At 43.3% G+C, this 23625-nt stretch overlaps 1 protein-coding gene across 7 annotated transcripts in view; it reads right to left on the bottom strand.

The window, feature by feature from the left end:
• Positions 1-23625, bottom strand: part of SAMD4A (sterile alpha motif domain containing 4A) — a 217754-nt gene that overhangs the window by 47746 nt on the left and 146383 nt on the right. For 4 of the 7 annotated variants that reach the window (XM_045451020.1, XM_045451021.1, XM_045451019.1 and 1 more), the window contains one exon: positions 6982-7245. The exons of the other annotated variants lie outside the window; for them this stretch is intronic. In XM_045451020.1, coding sequence (XP_045306976.1) covers positions 6982-7245 — 264 coding nt within the window. The remainder of the gene's footprint in view (positions 1-6981; positions 7246-23625) is intronic. 7 annotated transcript variants of the gene reach the window in all.

Below are 23625 nucleotides of genomic sequence, written 5' to 3'. Positions count from 1 at the left end.
CCTGGCACCTGCAGACAGAAGAGAAACTCCCATTCACCACAGAGAGCCAGGCTAATCTCAAACAACTCTCTCTCTTCCCGGGAAACAACTGCATCCTTGGTCTTTGAGGGAGAGGAGTGAGCCAACTGAGGGGTAAGAAGAGGCTAACTCTTCAGTGTTGAAGTGAGAGGGGAAAGATTCCTTTCAAATCCAAAGCAGAAGTCTAGGAATATCATCGATATTACTGATGCCTGTCTCTTTCTGGCCAGAGCAGAATGAACAGCTCAGTGCTGTTCTAGCCTCTGAGTGAAAGGAAGAAGGCGCCTTGGTCTATGGTTCTTATGAACTGTGAGCACGCTCCTCAGTCCTGGGAAGTGTCCATGGTGGCCTCCAGGAGGGGTTCCATGCTGATGGGGAGCATGTGTGGGTCTCTGAAGAAACAGGTTGAGTGAAATACCCACTTAGAGGGTTTGGATACAAGTGCAGGGACTCAATTTCTCAGTTTCCGTTAGCCGTGACATTCATAAGTGGTTTTCCACATGCAGCTTGTTTTGCGTCGTTAAATAGCGGCTGGGTTCCGCGTCGCAAGCTACCCTCTGCGTGCCCGCACAGTTCTTAAAGCACTGCAGCAGAAGACACACACTTGGCAAGGAAGGGTGGTTAAAAGACTCATGACCTTTAGAATTTGGGGGAATCCAGGAAATTTGCTTTTCAAGGACAAGGAGCCTTCCGCCTACCTTAGAAGAGGGGGCACAATCTGAGCCCATTAGGACCTATCCATGCAGGCTATATGCTGGTATTTGGGAGTGAAGAAAGTGAGGTAAATTCACTAAATCCTGGCCTTGAAGTTAGACGAATTCAAGACAGCATCTAGAAAGTCAACATTCAGAAAATAGTGGCTTGTTGCCATGACAGCCATGCAGAAAAGTGTCTCAGCCCCCTCCCACTCTGTCACTTACACCTTTATGACCCTCAGAAATGCTGTATTCACAATCTTGCTCACGAAGGTGTCTGTCGGGGTTCTTTGTCTTTAAGAGAATCACACTTCTCAATAATTTTTCTAATTTCATTCTAAGACAGGCAGAAGTTCAGAGGTTTACATTTCAAAAACAACTCAAAACCCCACAACTGGCTACTTCAGAATAGGCAATATATTTCCTTTGCTGTGGAGAAAAAAAAGTTTACTTACGTTTCATCTAAGAAAGACTCCCTAGAAAAGGCAACCTAAGCCTATTTTTGCAGTCCCTGGTCCCCTCCACTCTTAACTGCTGTGTTTCTATCAAGGTTCCTGAAGCCACAGTTTCCTTCTTAACCTTTTTTATGCCTATAGACAAACAATGTAACCGTTTCAGTTACCTCCATATTTTGTACTAATATAACAGCAACACATCATAAGTCAACCCAGTTAATGTTAACCCATTATGGTGAGGCTGAAGCATATATCAAGAGAAACAGACCGTAACCTCTACCCCTTTCACACTGACGACTGTAATGAGAAAGTCATGGAGCCTCTCACTCGTAGGAGCCCAAATCTATGAGCCTTACTAGCCAGAAATCTGGAAGGGAGTCTCCCACGTGAGTTTCCCTACAGGTAGGCAGAATGTTCAACCTGTGCAGGTGAGGAGAGGAGCCAGAGCTCAGGGAGCCTGTGCCAGGGAAGAACATGGTGCACCACAGTGTTGGCCCACGTCCACTGGAAAGTTCTGTAGGTTCTCATACTCCCCATGCTTCACAATGGCCCTCAATCTGTTTCTTCTATATGCTCTTTGCCTTAGATGATACCATGGGCTATCCAGCTGTCCCAGGCAGAAACCTGGGCATCGTCCTCAATTCCTCCTGCTCTGGAGCACCATGTGCATTTAACTAGCGCACTTTCAGTTCTGAGCTGTCTCAATTCTACCGCACGAAGACCACACAGACACATTCCTTTGAATCCATTCTTGCTGCTGCTTGCCTTGGTCCCACCTCGTTTTCCTCCTCAGTCACTAAAATATCCCCCACCTCTCAGCTGGCTTCCCAGTCCAGACTCCCCTGCCCCTCATCCCCTCCTCCATGTCCCCCCAACACTTCTGCTAGGGTCTGATTTCTAATGAGCAAACGTAAGCAGGTCGCTCTGCTGCTAAATGCCTTCAACAGCTTCTATCAACGTCAGATCTTTCGCAAAGCCTAGCATCTGGTTTTCCCCTCTCCAGACTTCTTTCCCATGTGACACTTGAGCCATAGATGCATTCAGTCAACCTGTCCCATCACCATGCTCTCATGTATTCTTTTCCCTTTGCACAGAATGCCCTTCCCTTACCTTATATACTTGGCTAACTTTAATCATGCTTCAAGACTCAGCTCCACGACTCTCCTCCTCAGGAACTTTCCTTGACTTCTCTCCACTTTGCATTAGGGACCTCCTTGGTGCCTGTCTGACCCAGCACAAGTCTCCGAAGACAAGACATTTTCACAGCCATACACCTGCATCAGGTACCTGTTTGTTGTTCATGTGACAGGACTCCCTTGAGGCAGGTACAATCTATTTCTTCTCTGTCTCCCCAGTAACTAGCCCCAAGCCTCTCTCAGCAGGTGCTTAAAAGTCAACTGACTTGATAAGGACTAAAGTAAAACCTAATAAGTCTTTCTTTTTTTCTCTTTGCTCCCGTAGAACACAGCCACATCACTCATCAACAGCGCTGGCCTTTTGAGAAGTCTTTGTGCGTTGCGTCTACACATCATTTCTGAGGACATGGTGCTAAAATGAGGGGCAGGAATGCTCCCTCCCCCAATCGACTTCTGCTCTTCTATATTTTCTCCTTCTTCCAGGAAATTATGGGAGTATCTTTTTTCTCCTCTCGGCCACCTGAAGGCTTTGCATGAGAGAAGAGGTAAGAGAGCACATTCCACTCATGTTGGCACCGAGGGGAAGGAGGACATAACTGAGGTTCGACTCGGGAATCATGAATCTGGGATTCTTCCCCTGGGAAATGTTACAGTGACATTTCTGCAAACAAGGACAACTGAATTTAGAAACCACAATCAGCATATCTGATCCAAACATGTATAAGCAGTAGCCTCCACAGGGCATGTTAAGGGGCGGGGGGCGGGGGGAACTCTCATATTCCTGCTGTTTCCCACTTCTGTTCATTAATTTCTACTTCAGTAGCTAATCCCATTCTTGCTTTACCCTGAGATTAGTCCGAGATCCCTACCCTGAGGGACATCCAATCTGTGCTTTGGAGCTGACTTACATGTTCAGGATGGGTATTTACTATAAAAGGAAAAACAAAGCAAAGCAGGCAGATGATGTTAATCCTCTGAGAGCACAAGTTGGTCTACTTGGGAGAGAACTTCGTGACGATCCCTGACAGGGTGTGCTGACACCAAGACAAAAGAGGGAGAGATCGATGTTTGTGAAAATCTTAAAAAGAAGAATGCTGGGCCGTGAGCTTTATTTCACACTTTTGACCCAAGAGGCACATTCCTAAGGGACGGTTCGTAGCCAAACCTGGCAGGTTGTCCAGATGAAAAGGAAGGAATAGATGAACAATGTTTCAGCAAGGTATGCAGAGCTGTTGGCAAGAAAGATGAATTCATACTAAATTCAGCTCAATTATGGTGACTTTTTATCCTTTTCCCAAGGTGTAGGGGGAGGGCTGACATGCATCTTCTGGAGATTTGGAACTCCTCCAAATTCGACCGCAGATACCTTGTTGTTTCTATATACGAGGCTTTTTAAAAAATGTAGGAAAATAGCAATGCAGTGATGGCATCCTGAGGTGGACTGGAAAGTAGCCTCAAAGGGCTGATAATTCTGCCAGAGGACCTGGCCCCAAGAAAGAAAGAGATGTGAATTCGAGAGGAAGAGCTGGCTCTTTTTAGAAGCACAGCCTTAGATTTCATATTTCATTTCCCAGAAAGTATGAATTAATTTGGAAACTTAAAATGGGCGTCTGCTCTTGGACATAGGGATCCAATGAGAACCTCTTAGGCTGGGCATGGTGAGGGCTGCTTCCTGGGTGCATCCTGGAAGGCCACTCTGGATAGTCTCTGCTGACAGAGTTGAGCAGTGGCCTTTTCGAGAAGACCTCTCCAGGCATAGCCGGGGGGTGGCTTTTTGGATGCTTTTGGACCCTGACTCTGGATGCTTACTGTTTTGGGGTATGGACATGTCTACTGCTTGACCTATCAGCTGAACTGCGAATACACCTATCCCACAAACAGAATCCTTCATTGTTTCTCATGTCCTCATTCAAATATGTTTTGCCCTTTGCTTTGCTATGGACTTTATATTTTGAATCCCAAACCAATTCTTTGGAGCAAGCAGTTCAATAGGTCAGCAGAAGGTGGATATACATAGGAAAGAGTCCACTGTTTCATCCGGTCACCAAATAGCTTGTTTTCTGACCATATCCCTTGGGCCTATAAAGAAACTTTTGGATATAAGCGCTTATCTGCATCACTTTCTGACTGAAGAATCTCTGAGGAGACAATTCTTATCAATTCTGAAGAAAAGAATAGAAGAAGCTTATATATGGGATATTCCTTGAACTTTGATTTTGACTTTTATTCTAAAACAGCAATAAGAAGTTTATTCAATTTTTCTCTCATTCATTTCTCTTTAAAAACGTGCTCACAGGGTGCCTGGGTGGCTCAGTTGGTTAAGCATCCGACCTCGGCTCAGGTCATGATCTCACGGTTTGTGAGTTCAGGCCCCATGTCAGGCTCTGCACAGACAGCTCAGAGCCTGGAGCCTGCCTCAGATTCTGTGTCTCCCTTTCTCTCTGCCCCCCCCACCCCTTACTCATGCTCTGTCTCTATCTCTCTCTCTCATAAATAAATAAAAACATTAAAAGAATGCTCTCATTATTGTTTTCTCACCTCACCATGACAGCACACAGTGAGCATACCTTTAACTACTTTGGGAGAATGTTGAAGGTGTACATTAAAGAAGAAAGAAAGAGAAAGAAAGAGGAAAGGAAAGGGAAGAAAGAAAGAAAGAAAGAAAGAAAGAAAGAAAGAAAGAAAGAAAAGTAAAAGGAAGAAAGAAAGAAAGAAAAGTAAAAGGAAGAATGAAAGAAAAAGAAGGAAAGAAAAGTAAAAGGAAGAAAGAAAAAGAAAGAAAGAAAAGTAAAAGGAAGAAAGAAAAAGAAGGAAAGAAAAGTAAAAGGAAGAAAGAAAGAAAGAAAAAGAAAGAAGGAAAGAAAAGTAAAAGGAAGAAAGAAAGAAAGAAAAAGAAAGAAAGAAAGAAAAGTAAAAGAAAAAGAAAGAAAGAAAAGTAAAAGGAAGAAAGAAAAAAGAAAAGAAAGCAACCCTCTTATAACCAGACAGGACCAGCATTCCTCTCTAGGAGAGGTCTGTATCCTAGAGAACGGCCTTCCCACAGGACCTTCCTCGCCCTTGAACACAAAGGCCAAGGCCTCCTTCCCTCAGTTACCAATTAGAATCGCACATATGTTTTCTCAGAAACGTGCCGCCAGACACTCCACTTCGCCTGGGAAGAAGCTAGTCCAGAACAATGGCTGACCCTGCCTCCCTTGGTCCCTCAGGTGCTCCGGTGCCCCAGTGACAGATGCCCTGCAGGCTTACCTAAAGCCTGGCTGAGCCTCACCTGCTACCCGTCACCTGGGGCTCAGCCGCTTGAGCACACAGCCACGTAACGTGGACTCAGAAATGAGTTTTGCTACATCTCCAAAATTATGACACATTCCCTCGAAAACTGTGAAAGAGAAAGAGGACACACATCCCCTCCATGCCAAAATGAGCCATTGTTTGTGCTGCCTGTTAAACACCTTTAAAGACCCACTTGTATCAGCAGAAGAAAAGCATCAGGACACATCCCACTCACTCTGGGCATTCATCACGGGGTGGGGGTGGCATGGGGAGCACACAGGCCTGCAGTTGAGGGAGAGGAACGTTTGAGGAATGCACTTCATTCCCCTAGTGGACAGGCTCCGTGTTTCAGCCTGGTACTCTCTCATAGCCGGCCCCTGGGTGGTCATGGGCGTCTTTCTGTGCCACACTGCCATGGCGGAGAGGGGACTCGGTAGACAGCCTCCTTTGTCAACACTGATCCTTCTTGAGGGGAAGGTCAGAGACACAAAACCTCAGCACCATGGATGCCAGCAAAGGGGGTGCTCCCAGACCCCCCCTCAGCACTGTACTCCCAGAAGCATGACTGGTTATTGTTTCTCCATCGAAAACATATTAGTGTGTCCCTGATGAGCATCTTTCCCTAAGGACTTCCCAGACCTTGAACAACTTAGCGTCTAAAAATACAAAATGCACGTATCCTCTTTGAACCTATCACGGGTAATTGGGAAGTCTCTGTCTCCTGATGAGTATCGTTAAGAAAAGGACAGATTTACAGGGCAATGTACAAACATTTATTTATGCTGCACAAAAAGGCCTTTATCACCTGTATGCAAATCTGTTATCAGGCTTAAAACACTGTCAGAGATTCTCAGTGGTATTTTTTTCATGTCCCTTAAACAGATGCAGAGAAAAGAATTTAAAAGTTTCTTTGGATATCAAAGGAAAAGGGAGAGAGAAAGGAAGCACTACTATGATTCTGCATTAAGAAAGACCTAAAAAAAAAAAAGATCCTGTGGTTTGTTTTGTTACATTATTGACGGTTCCCTGGCCACAGCAAGGAGGTAGAAGGCTGGAGTAGCTGAGCGCCTTTACAAACAGGGCAGGCTGAGAAATGTATGTGCAAACAGTAGATCCTATCAGTTAGCTGTGACTCATTTAACTGCCTACAAGTCCCTGCATTTAAAAAAAAAAAAAAAAAAAAGAGTGTTGACCTCTCTTGCTCTGGCTCCTGCTTCCCAGGCTTCCCAGGAAGGGGAATCCCAGGAATGGTTAACCCTGAAGCTCGGCAAGGGATGGGTCCAATGCATAAGCCTGGGGAGAGGACTGGGCTCCTCTCTTGCTCACTATCTACCTCTCTTTTTACCCTTCTAACTCCAAATAAAGGGGCCAACTCTGTTCCCAGTGGTTTCTCATTCAGTCACTCACCTTTCATACCACTACCTTCTTCTTGGAATGTGTTACGAGCAGTGTTCTGATCTTCTAAGTGTTCACTCCCACCACTTCCTGAAGAGGCTACACTGCTTTGTGGAGACAGGGGGGCATGATCGGATGGGAGGCACTGGGGTCCTCTAGCTCGTAAGTCCTCATGAGACATCCATCCATGTCCTAGAGGCTGGTTTGGCACATTCATGGGTGGGGTAAGGGACACAGATCGTTTCAAAGGGCTGTGGTGTGCCTGGCCTGAGAGAACTGGAAAAAAAAAATAAAATGAAATAGGTTATTCCCCCCCCTTTAGCCTGGGCCACAGAGAACCCACAATACCTTTTAACCCTGAGAGATGATGCTAACCTGTCTGACGACTCTATCGGTGGTCACCGCAGGCTGAATACAGGCCTGGCAGGGGCTTTCCCTTCAAGGGCTGCTGTCTGGACCTTGTGCTGGGCTGGGTTTCCCCAGGGAGGCTATACCTATAGTGCCCACACATCTGGCCTTAGGCTTTGTGGGTCAGGGTCTGGTTTTCATTCTAACTCTAGAAATCAGGATTTGTGGCAGTAGGCCTATAAATCAGGTGAGGCTTGACAGCCTGGCAAAGTGGCCATCTGCCAAGAGTAAAAAGAACATACGCTGCACATTTTTTTTTTTTTTTTTAAACACACAAAACCCAACATTACCCGTGTCATTAGGGTGGACTCTTAGAGGGCAAGGCAGGCTGGCTACCATTTGGGATCTTTGCTGGGCTGAGCTAGAAGGCAGGCTGGTCCTTCCGACCAGGAACCAGGGGAAACTATCAGCTCTGGAAGGGTGCAGGCTCAGCGAGGGCCGCCGTACTAACCCGGACCTCAGGGTCCGTGTGGGACACTGGTAGCTGTGTGTGAAAGGGCCGATTCTTTCCCTCGGCTTCACAGGTTAATGCCAAACTTCATCTTGAAAACACTTCCAGGTAACAAGGCTTTCATTCAGAAGCCAGTGGGGTGCGCTCAGTGAGCTGGGGGTGGTTTTTACCAGCATGTTTAACTCGTCCACACAGCGGGCAACATCTGCGTAGCCCCCGTGTTTAATTTCTTTTCCAGAAAACTAGGAAAAAGCAACAAAACTCACATAACTAGCCAAATTAAATGGAGGTCATTCGAGGGAGGGATTTAACCAAAATCAATGCCGAGGAAGCCGACGGTACCCTTGGTTGGTTTTCCTGGGCGTGTTAAGTGACAGCTTCACAAAATAAGTCTATTCATAACATTCTCTCCAAGCACTGGTCCCTCACAGGCCCAGTTTATTTTGACTGCTGCAGCGCTAGCATGGAATCGAGCCACATGCATTTTTAAACATTTTTCAGGGAAGCCATTAAGTTCCATCTCAGGCCGTATCCCCTACAGTGAGGTATTTGCTCCCCCAAGTCCAGACAAGCGCTTCTTTGCTGGTGTTAATCTCCGTGTTTTTTAGTCAGCAGACCTGACATCCCAGTCTAAGAAGTTCTGTTATTGGTTAAACTGCGTTTCTGGTGTGGTAGCACACCACACAAAGACCTGGGCAGTAGGTTACCTTGCCCCGAACTTAAAGATAAAGACCAGAGCCAAAAGGCTGGGTGTTCCCAGAAAGTGTCTTTGGACAGTGGTGGTGTGGGAAGGTAGCTTATGGTCAGCTGGCATCAGCCAGGCCCTGAGAGCAATGAGGCTCACACCTCTGTTGTCAATGTTTTCATGTGGCTTCAGATGGCCAGAGGGCAGCTTGTGTGAAAGGGGGGCAATCAGAAGGGTCAGACACTTCTTTATGAACAAAATAGGAGGGGAACAAGAGAGCTGTTGAGTTTATCATTTGCAACCTGGGAAATATCTACATTAGGTAGATTCTATCAAAGGCAAGGAATTATCATTGAACTTTAAAAAACGCAAAGGGAACATTGTTTAAAAAAAAAATTTTTTTTTGACCCTGACAGGCTGAAATAGCTTGCCTTTCCACTAAATAGACTAGGGAAGAAACTATTTTAAAAGGCTCCCTGGAAAATGCATTGCTACCTGGTTGGATCAGGAGTAGCAAGAGAAAAAGAAAAAAAAAAAAAAAAGCAGAAAGAAAAAAATAAATAAAAAGGAAGCAGCAGCAAAAATGAAGAGAGAAGCCAACAGGAAGGAAAGCCAGACATCCAGAAAATCCATTTCATGCCTGTCTAAGTATTTATATAAAATGGGGCAGACTTGTTTAGGCCTGCACCAAGAGCTGGGATGGTCCAGCTTAGACATCTTTGCTCCCTGGTACCTTGGCAACCATTTCAGAGTATCTGGTGGATGCTCCGAATGTGCCAGCCAGGTGTGCCTCAAGCAGAAATGGGGGCTCCTCTTCATAGCCAGGATTGGAGTGAGCCTGAAACCATAAAAACAGGCCTTGCCGAAGAGAGAAACGCAGCTTTGAAGTGCTTTAGCACCTAGTCTGGTTAGAGGTGACAAGTAAATCTATAATCACGGGTAGTAACCCTGCTAAGAGAGTCCCCACCTTTGGATACTGAGAACAATACCCCACATGTTGAATAAGCAGTTGAATTTCGTTGTTGGATGGAGCCAATTTGCTTCTTTCCCCCTAAACTTTTCTTAAAAGCCACACTGGCTCCCCATTGATGGGCCTCCAAGAAATCCACTGGTTATTGAGAATGGAACAAAGTAGGTACCTAACTTAATGGGACTTAAAGGGATATATCACAGAAACCTACATCCATGTCTTCATATATTCCTGAGCTTGACTGATGTCACAGGGGATGTGGTGTAAACTTGGCCTCTGCCTCTAATAAAAAAATCAATTATACCTGAGGTGCCAGAGCCTTTTCGCAGTAACTTTCTACTAAAGGCCCCACCTTGTCTGTATCATAAAGACTCCTGCAGCTGGGCACCGAAACAGAAAGATCTCCTTAGGAGCCAACCTACTGTTTCAACCAAGCAAAATGCCTCCCACTAAGCTTCTGATTTGCAGAGAGGGCCATGCATTTAGACCCAGGCTGGATGCCACACCTAAATAAGAGCAGAGTCATGTTGGGCAAATGCCTCATTTCTCCAAGGAGAACCAAAGCCCCAGGCAATACAGGCTTGGCTTCCTGTGGGAAGGAGACAGAAGCCGGTGACAGGTGACCTGCCAACAGTGCCATATTGGGGTGAAGACAGATCTTCAGGTAGAGGTGGAGGCCTTGGCCACAAAGCCAATTTTCATGTTACCTCGTGAGCTAGAGTACTTTGTTTGGCATGGACTGGCAGAGGAAATAATAAATGCCATGGGCAGAGCACAGGAAGATAGGCCACACCGCCATGGAATTAATGAGGTGGCCAGGGGCAGGTTATCGATGGTGGTCCCATCACTCCATTTTTTAACCGAAAGAACTCATCTGAAGTGGTGATAAATGGATGAAGAGGGAAAATGGATATTGAAATAAACAGATAAATAAATTTCCTTTTCCTATGAGTAGGGAGGGAGAGCAGTGAAAACAGTCTTCTGTGTTAGCTGTCCCAGAATGACTCTAGCTAGAAGCAGACCTTTCGAATGTTCTCGCTTGTGGACTGCTATGCAGCAGACAACGACCAATGCTCCATTCAGACTTAAGCTGCCCCCAGGTGTATTCAAACATGGCAGAATTAAGTACACCTTGAAAAAAAAGATCTCAGTATAGATTAGAAATTGGCAGTTTCCAGCAGAATTGAAGTCCTAAGTTTACATTGCATTTGTGACTTTATCATAGGTGAGGTGGGGGGCAGGATGTTTCAGAGTAGATTCATTACATTGAAAATCCTACTAAAAACTACCCAGGGGAACAAGGTTGTGCCTCTTTCTGCTCTTGAAAAACTGAAGCTAAAACTTAATACTGTGTACAGTGTAGATTCAATATTGCTTATTAATTTTAGAAGGAAATATAGATTCAATATTGCTTATATTTTATTATAGAAATGTCAAGTATGTACACATATACATGTGTGTATGCGTATGTATGTCAATAGAATACTATAATCTAGGGGATCGTTTGTAAATTCAAGTGAACCAAAAATTAATAATATCTATTGAATAAGTCTAGTTGAAATATGCAAAACACAGCTAAAAATAATCTTGCTACAGCACTGGAGCTGTGTGATGTGAGTACAGAGGGTCTTCTAATCTGGAAGTAAACTCTGTCATACCATTCTTGGCTAGCCAACTTCTCTGACCTCATTTAACCTCATGATTTGTTTTTCATCTCGAAACTATCTTTAATGAGACTCCTTTCAACGCCTTTTTAGAGAAAAATACGATACCTGGCTCTGGATTCTGTTCTTTGAAGTATTTTCTTGAAAGCCTGGAAATCAGATTTCTTACCCCTTTCTTTTGACCAACTTGACTTCATCTCAATTTTTAGTTACTGAAATAAAATTCAGCAAAAGACTTTCGGGGATAGACTCTTTTAAGAAAATTAGGTATAACTACTTTTTGTGCTTTCTAATGTGACAAATGATAGGGTTTGTAGAAAGAGGAAGTTTTGGGATACTGGCCCAACTATCTCTTTGGTTCACTGTCAGGTTAGGCATTATACCTCACAGTCGAGGAGAGAAGAAGTGATCCCCATAAACGAACCATCCAGATAATGGAAGCTCCACTGTTACACTGAAACTTTATCCTAACAAACTTTAATGCAGATCTTTCAAAGATACATTGCATACTTCCCTGTTCTACTTAAACTTACACACTGAATGCAATTTATGCATTTCATGCTTTAAAAGGTATTGTTATGGGGTACCAGAGCAGCTCAGTCGGTTAGGTGGCAGACTTGATTTCAATTTGGGTCAAGATCTTGTGGTTCGTGAGATCGAGCCTCATATCGGGCTCCACGCTGACAGTGCGAGGAGTCTGCTTTGGATTCTCTCCCTCCCTTTCTGTCTCCTCTCCTACTCACGCTCACTCTCTCTCAAACTAAAGAAATAAAACTTAGAAAAAAATTTTTTGAATTATTATTATGAACATAGACATTTCAAAGCTGGAAGCCCCCTGCAAGGTAGTTCAATAATTCCCAAGGTATGAACTGTGGACCCCTGGGTAGTGGAAATATTTTAATTTCCCTATACGCACCACACTGTTAATAGATGAAATACTGTGTTGCAAATAATTTTTATATATATGCAGAGTATTAAAATTAATAAAATATAAATTAATTTACATGCTGCTGAATTCATAGCTCTTTTTGTCATTTTTTCTCCTTTCAACAGATTCAAAGTGCAAATCTTGTTTTATGGGGACGCCAATTTTTCTTTTTATGTGTTACTGACTGAGGCCAAAACTCAATAAATAATAGAGATGATTATTGTTCTCCGCTTTGTTGACTGAGGTTTTCATGGGCAATACAGGTAGCCTCAGGAACCCCATGCTCAAAGTCCTCTGCACACCTTTCAGTTATACCCTTGCCTCAAATTCCGTCAACCATCACTTTTCATCACTACCAATATGTTTCCACCTATTTACAGGCTTAACATTTTGTCCTAGAGTTTGGAATCTAGAGTATTGAGGTTGACTTCTTTTTGAATAAGGGTAGGAAATACTCCCATTTTCCTAATGTCACGCCCTTTCATCAAACCCAATAGTTTGTCTTCTCAACCCGAGGTTGAGTTCCACATCCTCATCACGTCTTTATCAACACAGCCACGTGGTCGGGATTTGAAGTTCTCATCTCTTTTCTTCCTAAGCCAGTCTCTCCATTTCTAATCCGACAGGCTGCCCTTCTCACAGAGACATTTGTGCTTCATTAAAATGTTCAAATTCTAGACGCTCGTGATAAAACTCAGTCCAATTGCAAGCGTGACTAAACTTTGCAAAAATAACTCATTCTGATTTAGGGATTTTTAAAAAGTAAGAACGAGGAAACTAAGCATTTATGTATTATTTTAAAATATGAACTTCAAATTTCTTTCCAACATTAAAAGGTCGTAGCCAATTCCCTCCTCTGGAGGTACATGCTGCATGTATCCACATATCATGATAAAGCCGAGGGAATATGCTACTTATAAGCTGATAATGGTGTACTTTCAGAGTATCTTCTAGACCTACATCCAAAAGTAAACCTACATCCACAAGAAATTCGGAGTATCAGTAGAACCTTTGCTGAGTACACCAACTCGAGGGCTCATATCATGTAGTTCTTAAATTGTGCTGTAAGAGATGGTTTGATACTTGTCAAGTTTAAAGGAGAAAAAGTTCAACCCACTGCCAGCTACAAAATCAAATCATCTCCAAGTTACTAGGGGAGTGTTTCTGTTCATCCCTTTAGTTACTTAAGGCCTGCTTATCAGGCATCTTTCAGGTGTCATCCAAGAATTTCTTCTGAGAGTACTTTCAGAGCATCTAAGGAACTGCTACAAAAGGCTTTCCATTTTCAAAGACTGGAGTTCTGTTAACACCACTTGTATGAATGATTCCAGGCATTTGCTTAAGGAAAAAAAAAAAAAAGCCAACATTTTAGAGACTCAGTGGTGAAACGATATTAGACCCTGGATTCCTCTTCTTTAGTTGGTTTTGTGGTGCCACAACCAGTAATCAGAGGCCCTGTAGTGGGAATCTTTGGGGAAGAAAAGATTAATAGTACTGCAAGAATACATTTAAAAACAAAACAAAACCAGGGTACTTGATCAGTGACATCATGCAAAGAAAAAGACAACACCAGTCATATTTATGGCCAAGTACGGATTTGTGTAAAAGGTGGGGGGTGGGGGGGGGGGAAGAAGGGATTAATGACTAAGGTTAAAATTAACATGCTCTGCCATCATTGCTTCAGGGAATAGATTAAAAGCAAATCTAGAAGGTTATATGCCTCAACTCTGCATGCTTGCTCTCTGCTTCTTGTTCAAAGGTTTGGAAACGCAGTGCTCACAACATCTGGACACCAGAAGATGATTCCCCCAAACAGCTTCAGACTCCACCTCATTCTGGGGGAAGAAAAGAGACCATGCTACAAAGCAAAGATGTGGTTGGTGGACAGGGTGTTCCCGACAAGCCCAAAGAGGAAGCCACACACTCTCTGGGAAGAGAAAACGTACACTTGCCTAAGCAACAAAACAAAACAAAGGGAGACTCTGGAAGCAGATGAAACCGCAAAGAACATCACAGAAAGGTTGACAAATACACACTGCTAAATCTCCTTTTCCCTATTAAATCTCATTTCCATACAGTATTGAAATGGAAGTATTCTGATGCAGGGAAAAGCACCTGGAGAGGTTTCTTCAATAATGTGAGTCCTTGTCACCGATGTCAGCTCTTATTACTCTACAGACAGCTCAGCCTTTGGGCAGAGCAAAGATGTATGTTTCTGCCTTCACATTATCACTTAAACATTTGGGCTTTTAAGAAGTAAATTAGGATGTTTCTGGCAGACTTTTATTGCTGCATTAATCTTTGGTACATTTCATTTGTCCTCTTTTGTCGGTTTCTATAATGGCAAAACTGGGTGTCATCCAGTAGAAAATCTATTTTAGATAACTGCTATTTGACTTTATATTGTCATTATTTATGAAATAAGTTAGACAAGAAGCCAGTATATACATTTTACAGAAATTGGTTGAATCTTACCCACAGGTTTAACTTCAAATCAAGCAGTCCTAAAAGGAAACTGCCCAGATCCTGATTCCATTCTATCAAAACCAATGACATCAATATGGAAGAATTTGACACAACTATAGCAGATGTTTAAGCCAATTCAATGAACTGTGGGATCAAGCCAGCCACTTCTAAAGTTCCTGTATACTGGGGTAACTTCTACTTTCCTGCATTATGTTTCTTTTCCTAGCTATATTTATACCTATATGCACTCAACCTTGAGGCTTGTCCATGGAACTTCTACCCACATAGACAGTGAAGAGATGAAATCCAGAAATGAATTTAGACAGAGATGCAGAGTTTGAATCATTCTGTTTATGACACCAAGCAGAGTAAATAATTGAGTCAAGCAAGTGGCCAGGAGTGGATTTAAGAGGGTATTTCCTTTTTCATTTTCCAGCTAATCCACAAAAATGCCCCAGTCATTGTGTTGAAGGAATAAAGTGGAGAAACTCAGAGAGATAGATGTCTGAAGACAAAACTGCCCTCCTACCCCTTTCTTAAAAGATAACTGTCAAATTGTCACTGCTGATGTGTTCACCTGAGCTCACATGCCTATCCAGGAAGTGCTGCTGAAGTTTACAAAATGTGATTGTCCATCCTGTGTTTAATAACTTCAGGGCTGCTAACTGGGCATGGGTACTGGAAAAGTAATCCTCATGTGGAAATGCAAACAGCCAGGGTTTCGTGATTGAGCAACTAAGTCCCCCCACCACGCCCCACACCGGAGCATCAGTCCCAAGGCCATGGCAGAGTCGCTGAACAAATCGTCAGGGTATCCTTTTACATCCTGACACTGCTAGCGACACTGGTCCAGAGAAGATGCAGGTCAACCCCTTGAAAGGGGCTAACAAAGGATATTTTTAAACCCTGTCTATGAACTCCTACCTTGAGCTGAACCACAGGCAAAGTCTGCCGCTGGAACCTAACGTCTCCCAGATAAGACGGCAGGGTGGCTCTTAAATGCCATGGCACTCATTAGTCAAGTTGGATGCATAAATCCTGCCATCAGGGCCTCCACTCAGCTGACTGCATGACTGGTGCCAAGATCTCTCCGGGCGCGAGACTCTGAACTTTGCCTGGACTGAGCAAAAATATATTTTTTTCCCCTTTTCTTTCTAGTTTGAGGAGAAGGGTGATAAATAGAGATGTATTATGTGGTCCCGACTAATGCTTAACTTAGTTACTTGATAGAAGAATGAGAACCCAAGTTTCTCAGTGCTGTGGCTCGCAGGACAATTGACTGATTAGGGAATTGGTTCTTGTTTTCATTAAAGCGTTCAATCTAAATGTCAAATGTAATAATACACATAAATAACCATTCAAAAAACCCACAATTTGAGCTTACATTGCTAATTAGATGTTTTTTGTTGTTGTTGTTGTTAATTAAGAGAAATTGGATGGTGTAGGCTCTCCTGGCTTCTTAATTATATTTGATTGAATCACCATGTGATTCAAGACAAGCTATTGAGGCTTCACACATCCCAATTCCCGCCTTAGTTCACCTTTGGTATCTTCTTGGATTCCAAACTGTCACAACCAGCCCCCGTGGGTGTTGAAACATGGTGATACTGGTACTCTGTTTGTAAAATTGATTTACTGCGGTCTGTAATTACACATCACGATTTGAATTCTTGACTCGGTACTGCATTTTTCACTTAAACCGTACTGTTCTTCTCTACCCCAGAGAAACAGCATTTACGTAATTGCTCTCAACTCATCTACTTGGGTATTATAAATCAGTCCTGCAATAAAAGACTTCCAGAGACACTGCAGGCACAAGGTTCCTGGCATAACTCAGGCCCCAGGACTGTTCTCGTTTAAGGACAGGAATCGAACAGCGTTCATTTTTTACTGGAGATGAGATGGGAAGGGCTGTCTGGAGACTTTGGATCCGAAGTCAAAGAGAAAGGGGCCAAAGAGTGACCGGGAGGGCTGGGTCGAACCCAGATGGCCAGCTCAGATCCACGGGTCGGGTCCCCCTGCTCCTTGTCTACTTCTGGGTCCCGCTTCACCTGTCACACAAACTGTATAGTGTGTGTGTGTGTGTGTGTGTGTGTGTGTGTGTGTGTGTGTTCTGCTATTACAGGTCATATACTGGTGACCCTCTGCATTCACAGATTCCATATTTGTGAATTCACCGATTTGCTAAACTTTATTTGTAGGCCCCGAATCAATACATGTGGCATTGTCATGGTCATTCATGCACACTCTCAGAGTGGCAAAAACTTTGAGTCTCTGGCGCACATGTTCCCAACTGAGGCTCAACAGGCACTACTCTCTGCCTTCCTGTGTCTGCTCTTATCCTGTAAATGGGTGTCCTTTCCGAGGTCTGTTTAGTGCCATGTTTTTCTCACTTTGATGTTTTTCTTTGGTGATTTTGCTATTTAAAATGTCTCCCCCAACCCCTGGGGTGCCTGGGCGGCTCAGTTGGTTAAGGGTTCGACTAAGGCTCAGGACATGATCTCATGGTTCACGAGTTTGAGTCCAGTTCGTGAGTTCGAGACCCCATTGGGCTAGCTGCTGTCAGCGCAGAGCCTGCTTCAGATCCTGTGTTCCCCCCGCCCCCGCCCTTCCCCCGCTCATGCTCGCTCACACTCTTTGTCACTCTCTCTCTCTCAAAAGTATTACATTTAGAAATAAATAAATAAAATGGCCCCCGAGTGTAGTAGTGCTAAGGTGCTGTTTGGTTCCTAAGTGCAGGAAGGCTGTGATGTGCCTTAGAGAGAAACGAGATGGAGTAGGTAAGCTTCATTCAGGTATGAGTCACAGAGCTGTTGACCTTGAGTTCCAGGTCAGTGCAGCGACAACCTGTATCACATAAGATGTCTTTAAACACACATGAAACAAAGTTATGTATTGACTAGTTGATGAAAATGTTCTGAGACTTGCAGGAACATAACCCTGTATCTCCCCCAGGAGCAATGGTTCAGGATTTGCTAATTCAGTGTTCACCGTGACTTTATAGAACATAAGTATTGCAAATAATCCAAACTCACTGTATTATATATTGATACAAACTCTTCACTCCACCTCCCATCCTGGGATGTTTTTTGCACACATTTGCCACATTTTTGCCTCAGGCTAGTGGTTCTTAACCTTGACTGCACAATTGATGCTGTTGGAACCTTTAAAAAATCCTGATGTCCAGGCTCCATTCCAGACTGAAGTAATAGATCCTTGTATAGTGGGGTTGGAGCATTCATACTTTTTTAATGCACCTGAGTACTTTTAATGGCTAGCCAGGTGGAGAACTACTGTCTTGGGCTATCTTTTTGCCTGAGTGTTCACCCCAAACTCTGTCCCAAATCCTGGACATTGCAAACTTCCCCAGGGTTGGATGCCATTTCTGCCTGGTCTTCAAAAGATGCCCACAAGGAATGGGCATCTTGTTTACTTTTCAAGTGGCTCTGAAAAGACAACATACAAATCACTGCTTCTCCTACCAAACCAGCCTTGTTTGCTTTGGATTCACAAGTAGACCTCGGCGCAGGCTCTTCCGCTCAGGATTTTATCACTCTTGCCCTGCCTTCCAAGTAAAATAAATGATATTTTGCTTCTAGAATTCCAACCTGAATGGTATGTGAGCAGAAATATCCAAAGACTCCTGAGACACACGTTTTTACTCCTGAACAATGGTACCCGCTTCATGCTGTAGCCATTTCACTCTTGCTGAGTAGGAAGAGAGGGTCGGGGGCCAGCTGGAGGTCCTCTCTGAATGTGAATCAGCTGTAGGAAGCTCGGAGCATATTTTCTCTTAGTCTGGAAATGCCACTGGCGAAAGCATAACTGATTCACAAACTGCAATAACTGTGCTCTAGATCCATGGACCAGAAGCACTGGAATCACCTGGGCATTTGTCGGAAAGGCTGGACTCTCTGGCCTTACCACAGATCTAGAGAACCAGGATCTGTATTCGAAGATGCCAGACATGTGTGCATGTTCAAGGTTAAGAGACACTGCCTTATACCCAGCTCTGACTTGCTGGCTGGGCACTAGCTCTCTTGATGTTGAGGTAGGCACCAGCCATACAAAGAGCAGTCTCCTAGAGTGACAAGAATTTGGGATTTGGGTAGCAAGTCATATCATCTTTCTGTGCCTTGGTTTCTCCCAATAGTAGATTTCAAAGGCTACATCTTGGAATTGTTCAAAAAAGTCAAATCATCTCATGCACATAAAAGGGTTTTGCAAAGTGTGAAGTGCTACAAAAATATTAGCTATTAGTTGTCAGAGTAAGAATAGTTCAATGTAAACCAACACTGCCAGTGGAAAAATCAACTCAAAGTACTAGCCAATCTAATGACATTCATGGGTCATTTTAGCATATTATGTGTGGTATGAAAAATATCTCTGATTACTTGATAGTGTTTCACAGATTTACAAGAGATAAATTTCCCCCATAGCCTGTTGTACCAAAAAGAGTATCTTCCTTGCTCTTTCAGAATCCTTACTTATACGGACAAGCTTCTCTAGGCCCTAATCAGAATCTTCTTCCTTTGATTGAGACTCAACTTGGACTTTCCTGTCCTTTCATGCATTTCATTTTTATCTTCTGGAGGGTCAGGGCATATGAATCACCTTCTTTATCATTAGATTTCAGTGTCCAGAACTCCTCATGAGACCCCTTTTTCTGTCCTGACATTGGTTAAGCAACACTGATTGCTTGAAGTCCTTACTGAAGATTCTAAGTACCTCCATTATATTTAGAAATTCAAGCTGAGAACCTATTATGTGGCTGGATAACACTGGGTTCTGCATGTACAAAACAAGGGGAATGGACTAGATGAATGAATGAATTCATCAGGTATGTGTCGAGTGCCCACCACGTTCCACGCTCTAAAAGCTGAGGGTACAACATTGAAAAAGCCATTATAGCTCAGTGGATGATCTTTCAGCCCCTCCCTGAGCCAACCTTCCACAATGTTATTAGCATATTTATGGAGTACCATTCTCATTTGGACAAGGTATTTTCCCCACATTATTTATTTCTGCATATTTTTTAAAAGTCTGCCTTGTAATACCAATAGAAGAGCCAGCCAAGGGTGTCAGGGCAAAGGATCTGCCAGCTGCTCACCACAGTCAAGGTTCTGGAGAAGGGAAGGCACTGAATCATATCATCCTCCTCCCCCTTCCTGGCTCATCCCAACGCTCTCCTTTCTCCCACACGTTTCAGGCTCTCCTGAAAGGGTGACTGGATAAATGAATGCCTTGTCTCCTCACTCTGCATCTTTCTTACCTGCCCCAGGCTGGGGATACTGTACTGTCATTTCCCCAAATGCAACCCAAAAGACCTATCGTTAAAAACTACCTTTCCTGGTCCTTCATTCTCTGAAAAAGAAGTCACATGGCAGTGAGCACAGCGGCAGCACCAGCTACCATTTGCCAATTCCAGCTAAGTGTCATGTAAGGATACACACTGTTCCATTTAATCCTCATTTAATGCCTTCGGAGGTAGGTTATATCAATTACTCCTCCCACCATACCTCCCCAACACAAATTTCACAGATAGGAAGCTGAGGTGCAGAGGGTAAGGGACTTGTCAAAGATAGACAGCTAGGAAGGGCCAAGAGACAGGGTTCAAAACAAGGTTCTCTGACGTGCAAACCTGCCTTCTTAAGACCACCACTACACTGCTTCTTGTGGCAGAAAGAACCCTCCGGGCTTAGACTCTTAGCCCTGGAGCTGAACACTCAATATCTAAAACCCTGAGCAAATCTATCGGCTCCTCAGTGTCTTAGGATCTCATCTGGAAAATAGTTATAACAATAGTAATACCTCTTCTACCTACTTCCCAGGGTTGAATCAAATGGAATCATTTGCTGCCTGCCTCATCCTTATCCATCCACATGTCCATCTACCCATCCATCCATCCATCCATCCATCCATCCAATTTGCTGAGCCTCTACCCTGTGCTCAGTATATACTGGGCACTAGGATGGATGATCGAGACCCACTAAGATGATGTGTGGAAAACTGCTTTTGAAGTGACGAAATGTGAGTTGTTACCTTCCTGGGAAAAGAGTTTAAGGTAACCTCCTCATTCAACAGACTCTTAGTATCTCTATGCATCGGGCACTGGACTAGTCACTGGGGCTACAGATGCCAAGGAAAGTATACTAGGAGACAGGGCTGCACAGATCAGTCTCTTCTGTGTATTAAGCCACCACCTGCTATGGTTAGAAGCACACAGCAGCCAGGAGCTGTAAGGCAGTGCTGATATTCTAAATAACACATTGCATTAAGGTGAAGAAATGCTGAAAGAAGTAAACATTTTAGGTGATTTCAATTTCAATTAATTCATCACCGTATCTCAAGGACTAAAGAGAGTTTTTGAGGAGGTGGCAGCACACCAGGACCAAGCTGCCTCTCTGAACCCTGGCCCTTCATTTTAGACTGACAGTAGCAGGAAATATATGAAAGTCAAAAAAGCTCTTCTCTTGCTTCCACGGTAAATGTGCATGTTGTTTCCTTGGCTGTAAGTTGGCTATTCCACACAATCATTTAAAATACATGGCTCTGAGATGCATGAAGATTCCCTATAACTGAATTAGAAATCACCTGCTCAACCACATGGAAAGCATCTCTTTTCCATTTGGGCTTTCCCCAAATGACTCACAAAGCTTATGGTTTTGGTCCTGTGTGGGTGGTCTGAGGGCAGAGTCAGGCAATCATCTGCATAAAAGAGCCAAACCAGGATCTTTTCATTTTAAATTAAATGCTGTAGGAGCAGCAGACTTAAGGGAAACAACCTAGCTTTTTTTTTCCCCTTCAAAGATGTAAGATAACCACAATGTTTCCCTAAATGAAAAGCTCTGCTTCAAAAATGATTCCCCCTGAAATGAACATTGACTCACCAGGTGCTTGAAGGGATGGATACGGAGCTTTTCATTCCTGAGGCAAGACCTCAGGAGAACTGGTCGAGAGCAATGCCAATGTTTTATTGAAAAGTAGATGTTGCTGTTGTTTAGGTGCCCAGTGGAGTTGGTCCTGATGGAATTTTAATCATGGTCCTACATTTCTTGGGCCCTTCCTCCAAAAATATTATTTTCAGAAGACTGGAAGGTATAATACTGAAATTTATTTCCCTCATTTATTTACTCCCTAATTATCTCAGAATTCCAGAACTTTAGAGCAGGAAGGGAATTTAAAGACATGATTTAGGAATCATCTAACCCACACTCCCCTCCCCTCGCCATTTTATAAGTTAAAGAATCAGAGGCTCGGACAGATATAGCAATTGACCAAGGCCACTCAACTAAGTTGATGTTGAAGCTAAGACTAGAGCCTTGATGTTTTTGGTCTCCGTCATTCATATTACATCAATGGTTATTAGTCTTCATGTCACTGTCATTGATAAAGAAGAATAGAATAATAAATCTGTGATCTAAAACAGATGATCCTCCATTTAACACCAGAGTAATACACTGCAGAACCCAACTGTTAAGAACTGTAGATCTGTACAACCGCATAAGTAGTGTAACCCAAACACAGCAGGAACTAGAACATCCCAAAAATGATCATTCACTATCAGGGTTTTTCCAGAACTAAAGCTGTTGCATCTTTGCACTGGGTTGGGATTTTCCAGGTCTGGGCGCTCTGTGCACCTGTCCTTCTCATATTAGCTGTCCACACTGTTTAGCCATCCACCACTCTAGACCTGCCACAGGACCCTCTCTTTTTTGCCTAACTGGTCAGCAAGATTGCCACCACTGATGTGAAATCAAGTGTTGTTTGTGGATTGGAAAAAGCAACACCTTCTTTAGTCAAAGTCTTCATCTGTGGACTTCTACCCCTATTACAATTAATCCTGCTCATCATTTGGATTGTGCTTATTTAATTCTGTGGTTTTAATTATGACAATACATTGTGGGGAGGTTTGCAGCTGGGATGTCTATATGTAGACCTAGAAGCCATCATTTATATACCTAATTATCTAATGAATCAACCAATTTGTCATTTGAAAAGACTGGGCATTTTCACTGGGATGTCACTGTTGTCTGACCTGGGCCTTGGAGATGGTTATTTATTATTTACTGATGCTTCATAATTAGCAGAACTGAAGAATCCGTCATTTTAAAGCCTGAAAAATACCTTCAGGGATCATTCAATCAATATTTCTGTTCTCTGCAGCCTTGTTCCCAGGTAAGACAATGGAAATTGAAGGAAGGTGATTGACAGGCTGAAGGTCACCTCATGAATTAGAAGCACTGAGCTCAACTTCCAGGAATCCTTCTACCTGGCCATGAGATCTTCTGACAGTCTCTTAGTATCCAAATACAGCCCTTGCTTTTTTTTTTTTTTTTTTTTTTTTTATTTTATTTTATTTAAAAAAAATTTTTTTTTTCAACGTTTATTTATTTTTGGGACAGAGAGAGACAGAGCATGAACGGGGGAGGGGCAGAGAGAGAGGGAGACACAGAATCGGAAACAGGCTCCAGGCTCCGAGCCACCAGCCCAGAGCCCGACGCGGGGCTCGAACTCACGGACCGCGAGATCGTGACCTGGCTGAAGTCGGACGCTTAACCGACTGCGCCACCCAGGCGCCCCAGCCCTTGCTTTAACAGAAACAGGCAACATCCTATTGGTTATCCAGAGTTCTGGTGGGAAGATCACTATTAGGAAAACTTCAAGCTTGAAGAGGGAGTTCCCCATTAAAGATTTTAATTTAAAAGGAGCATATTTATCCCCATTTAAAATCAATGGGTATGAGTAGCATAAAGTTTTACTTCACTGCCTAATCCTCAGAGATAGAAATAGTCATGGGTAAGATAATTATTTTTTATTGGGATGTAGGCACTATACAAAGATATCTACATTACATGTCATTCATTCATTCATACAATAAGTATGTATTAGTATAAGTAAGTACAAGTAAGTATTATTCATATTCAGTAAGTATTTATTCAACATCTATGCTGTGTCAGGTGGTGTTTTGGACAACAGGAATACTGCAACGAACAAGACCAGGCCCCTGACTTCTTGGGTTTTATATTCAAGTGGAGTAGATAGATCTTAAACAAGTAAGCAAATTAAAATAGACTTCTAATT

The sequence above is a fragment of the Leopardus geoffroyi genome, chromosome B3 (assembly GCF_018350155.1).
Source record: "Leopardus geoffroyi isolate Oge1 chromosome B3, O.geoffroyi_Oge1_pat1.0, whole genome shotgun sequence".
NCBI classification, from domain to species: domain Eukaryota; kingdom Metazoa; phylum Chordata; class Mammalia; order Carnivora; family Felidae; genus Leopardus; species Leopardus geoffroyi.
This window is presented reverse-complemented; position numbering and strand designations above follow the sequence as displayed.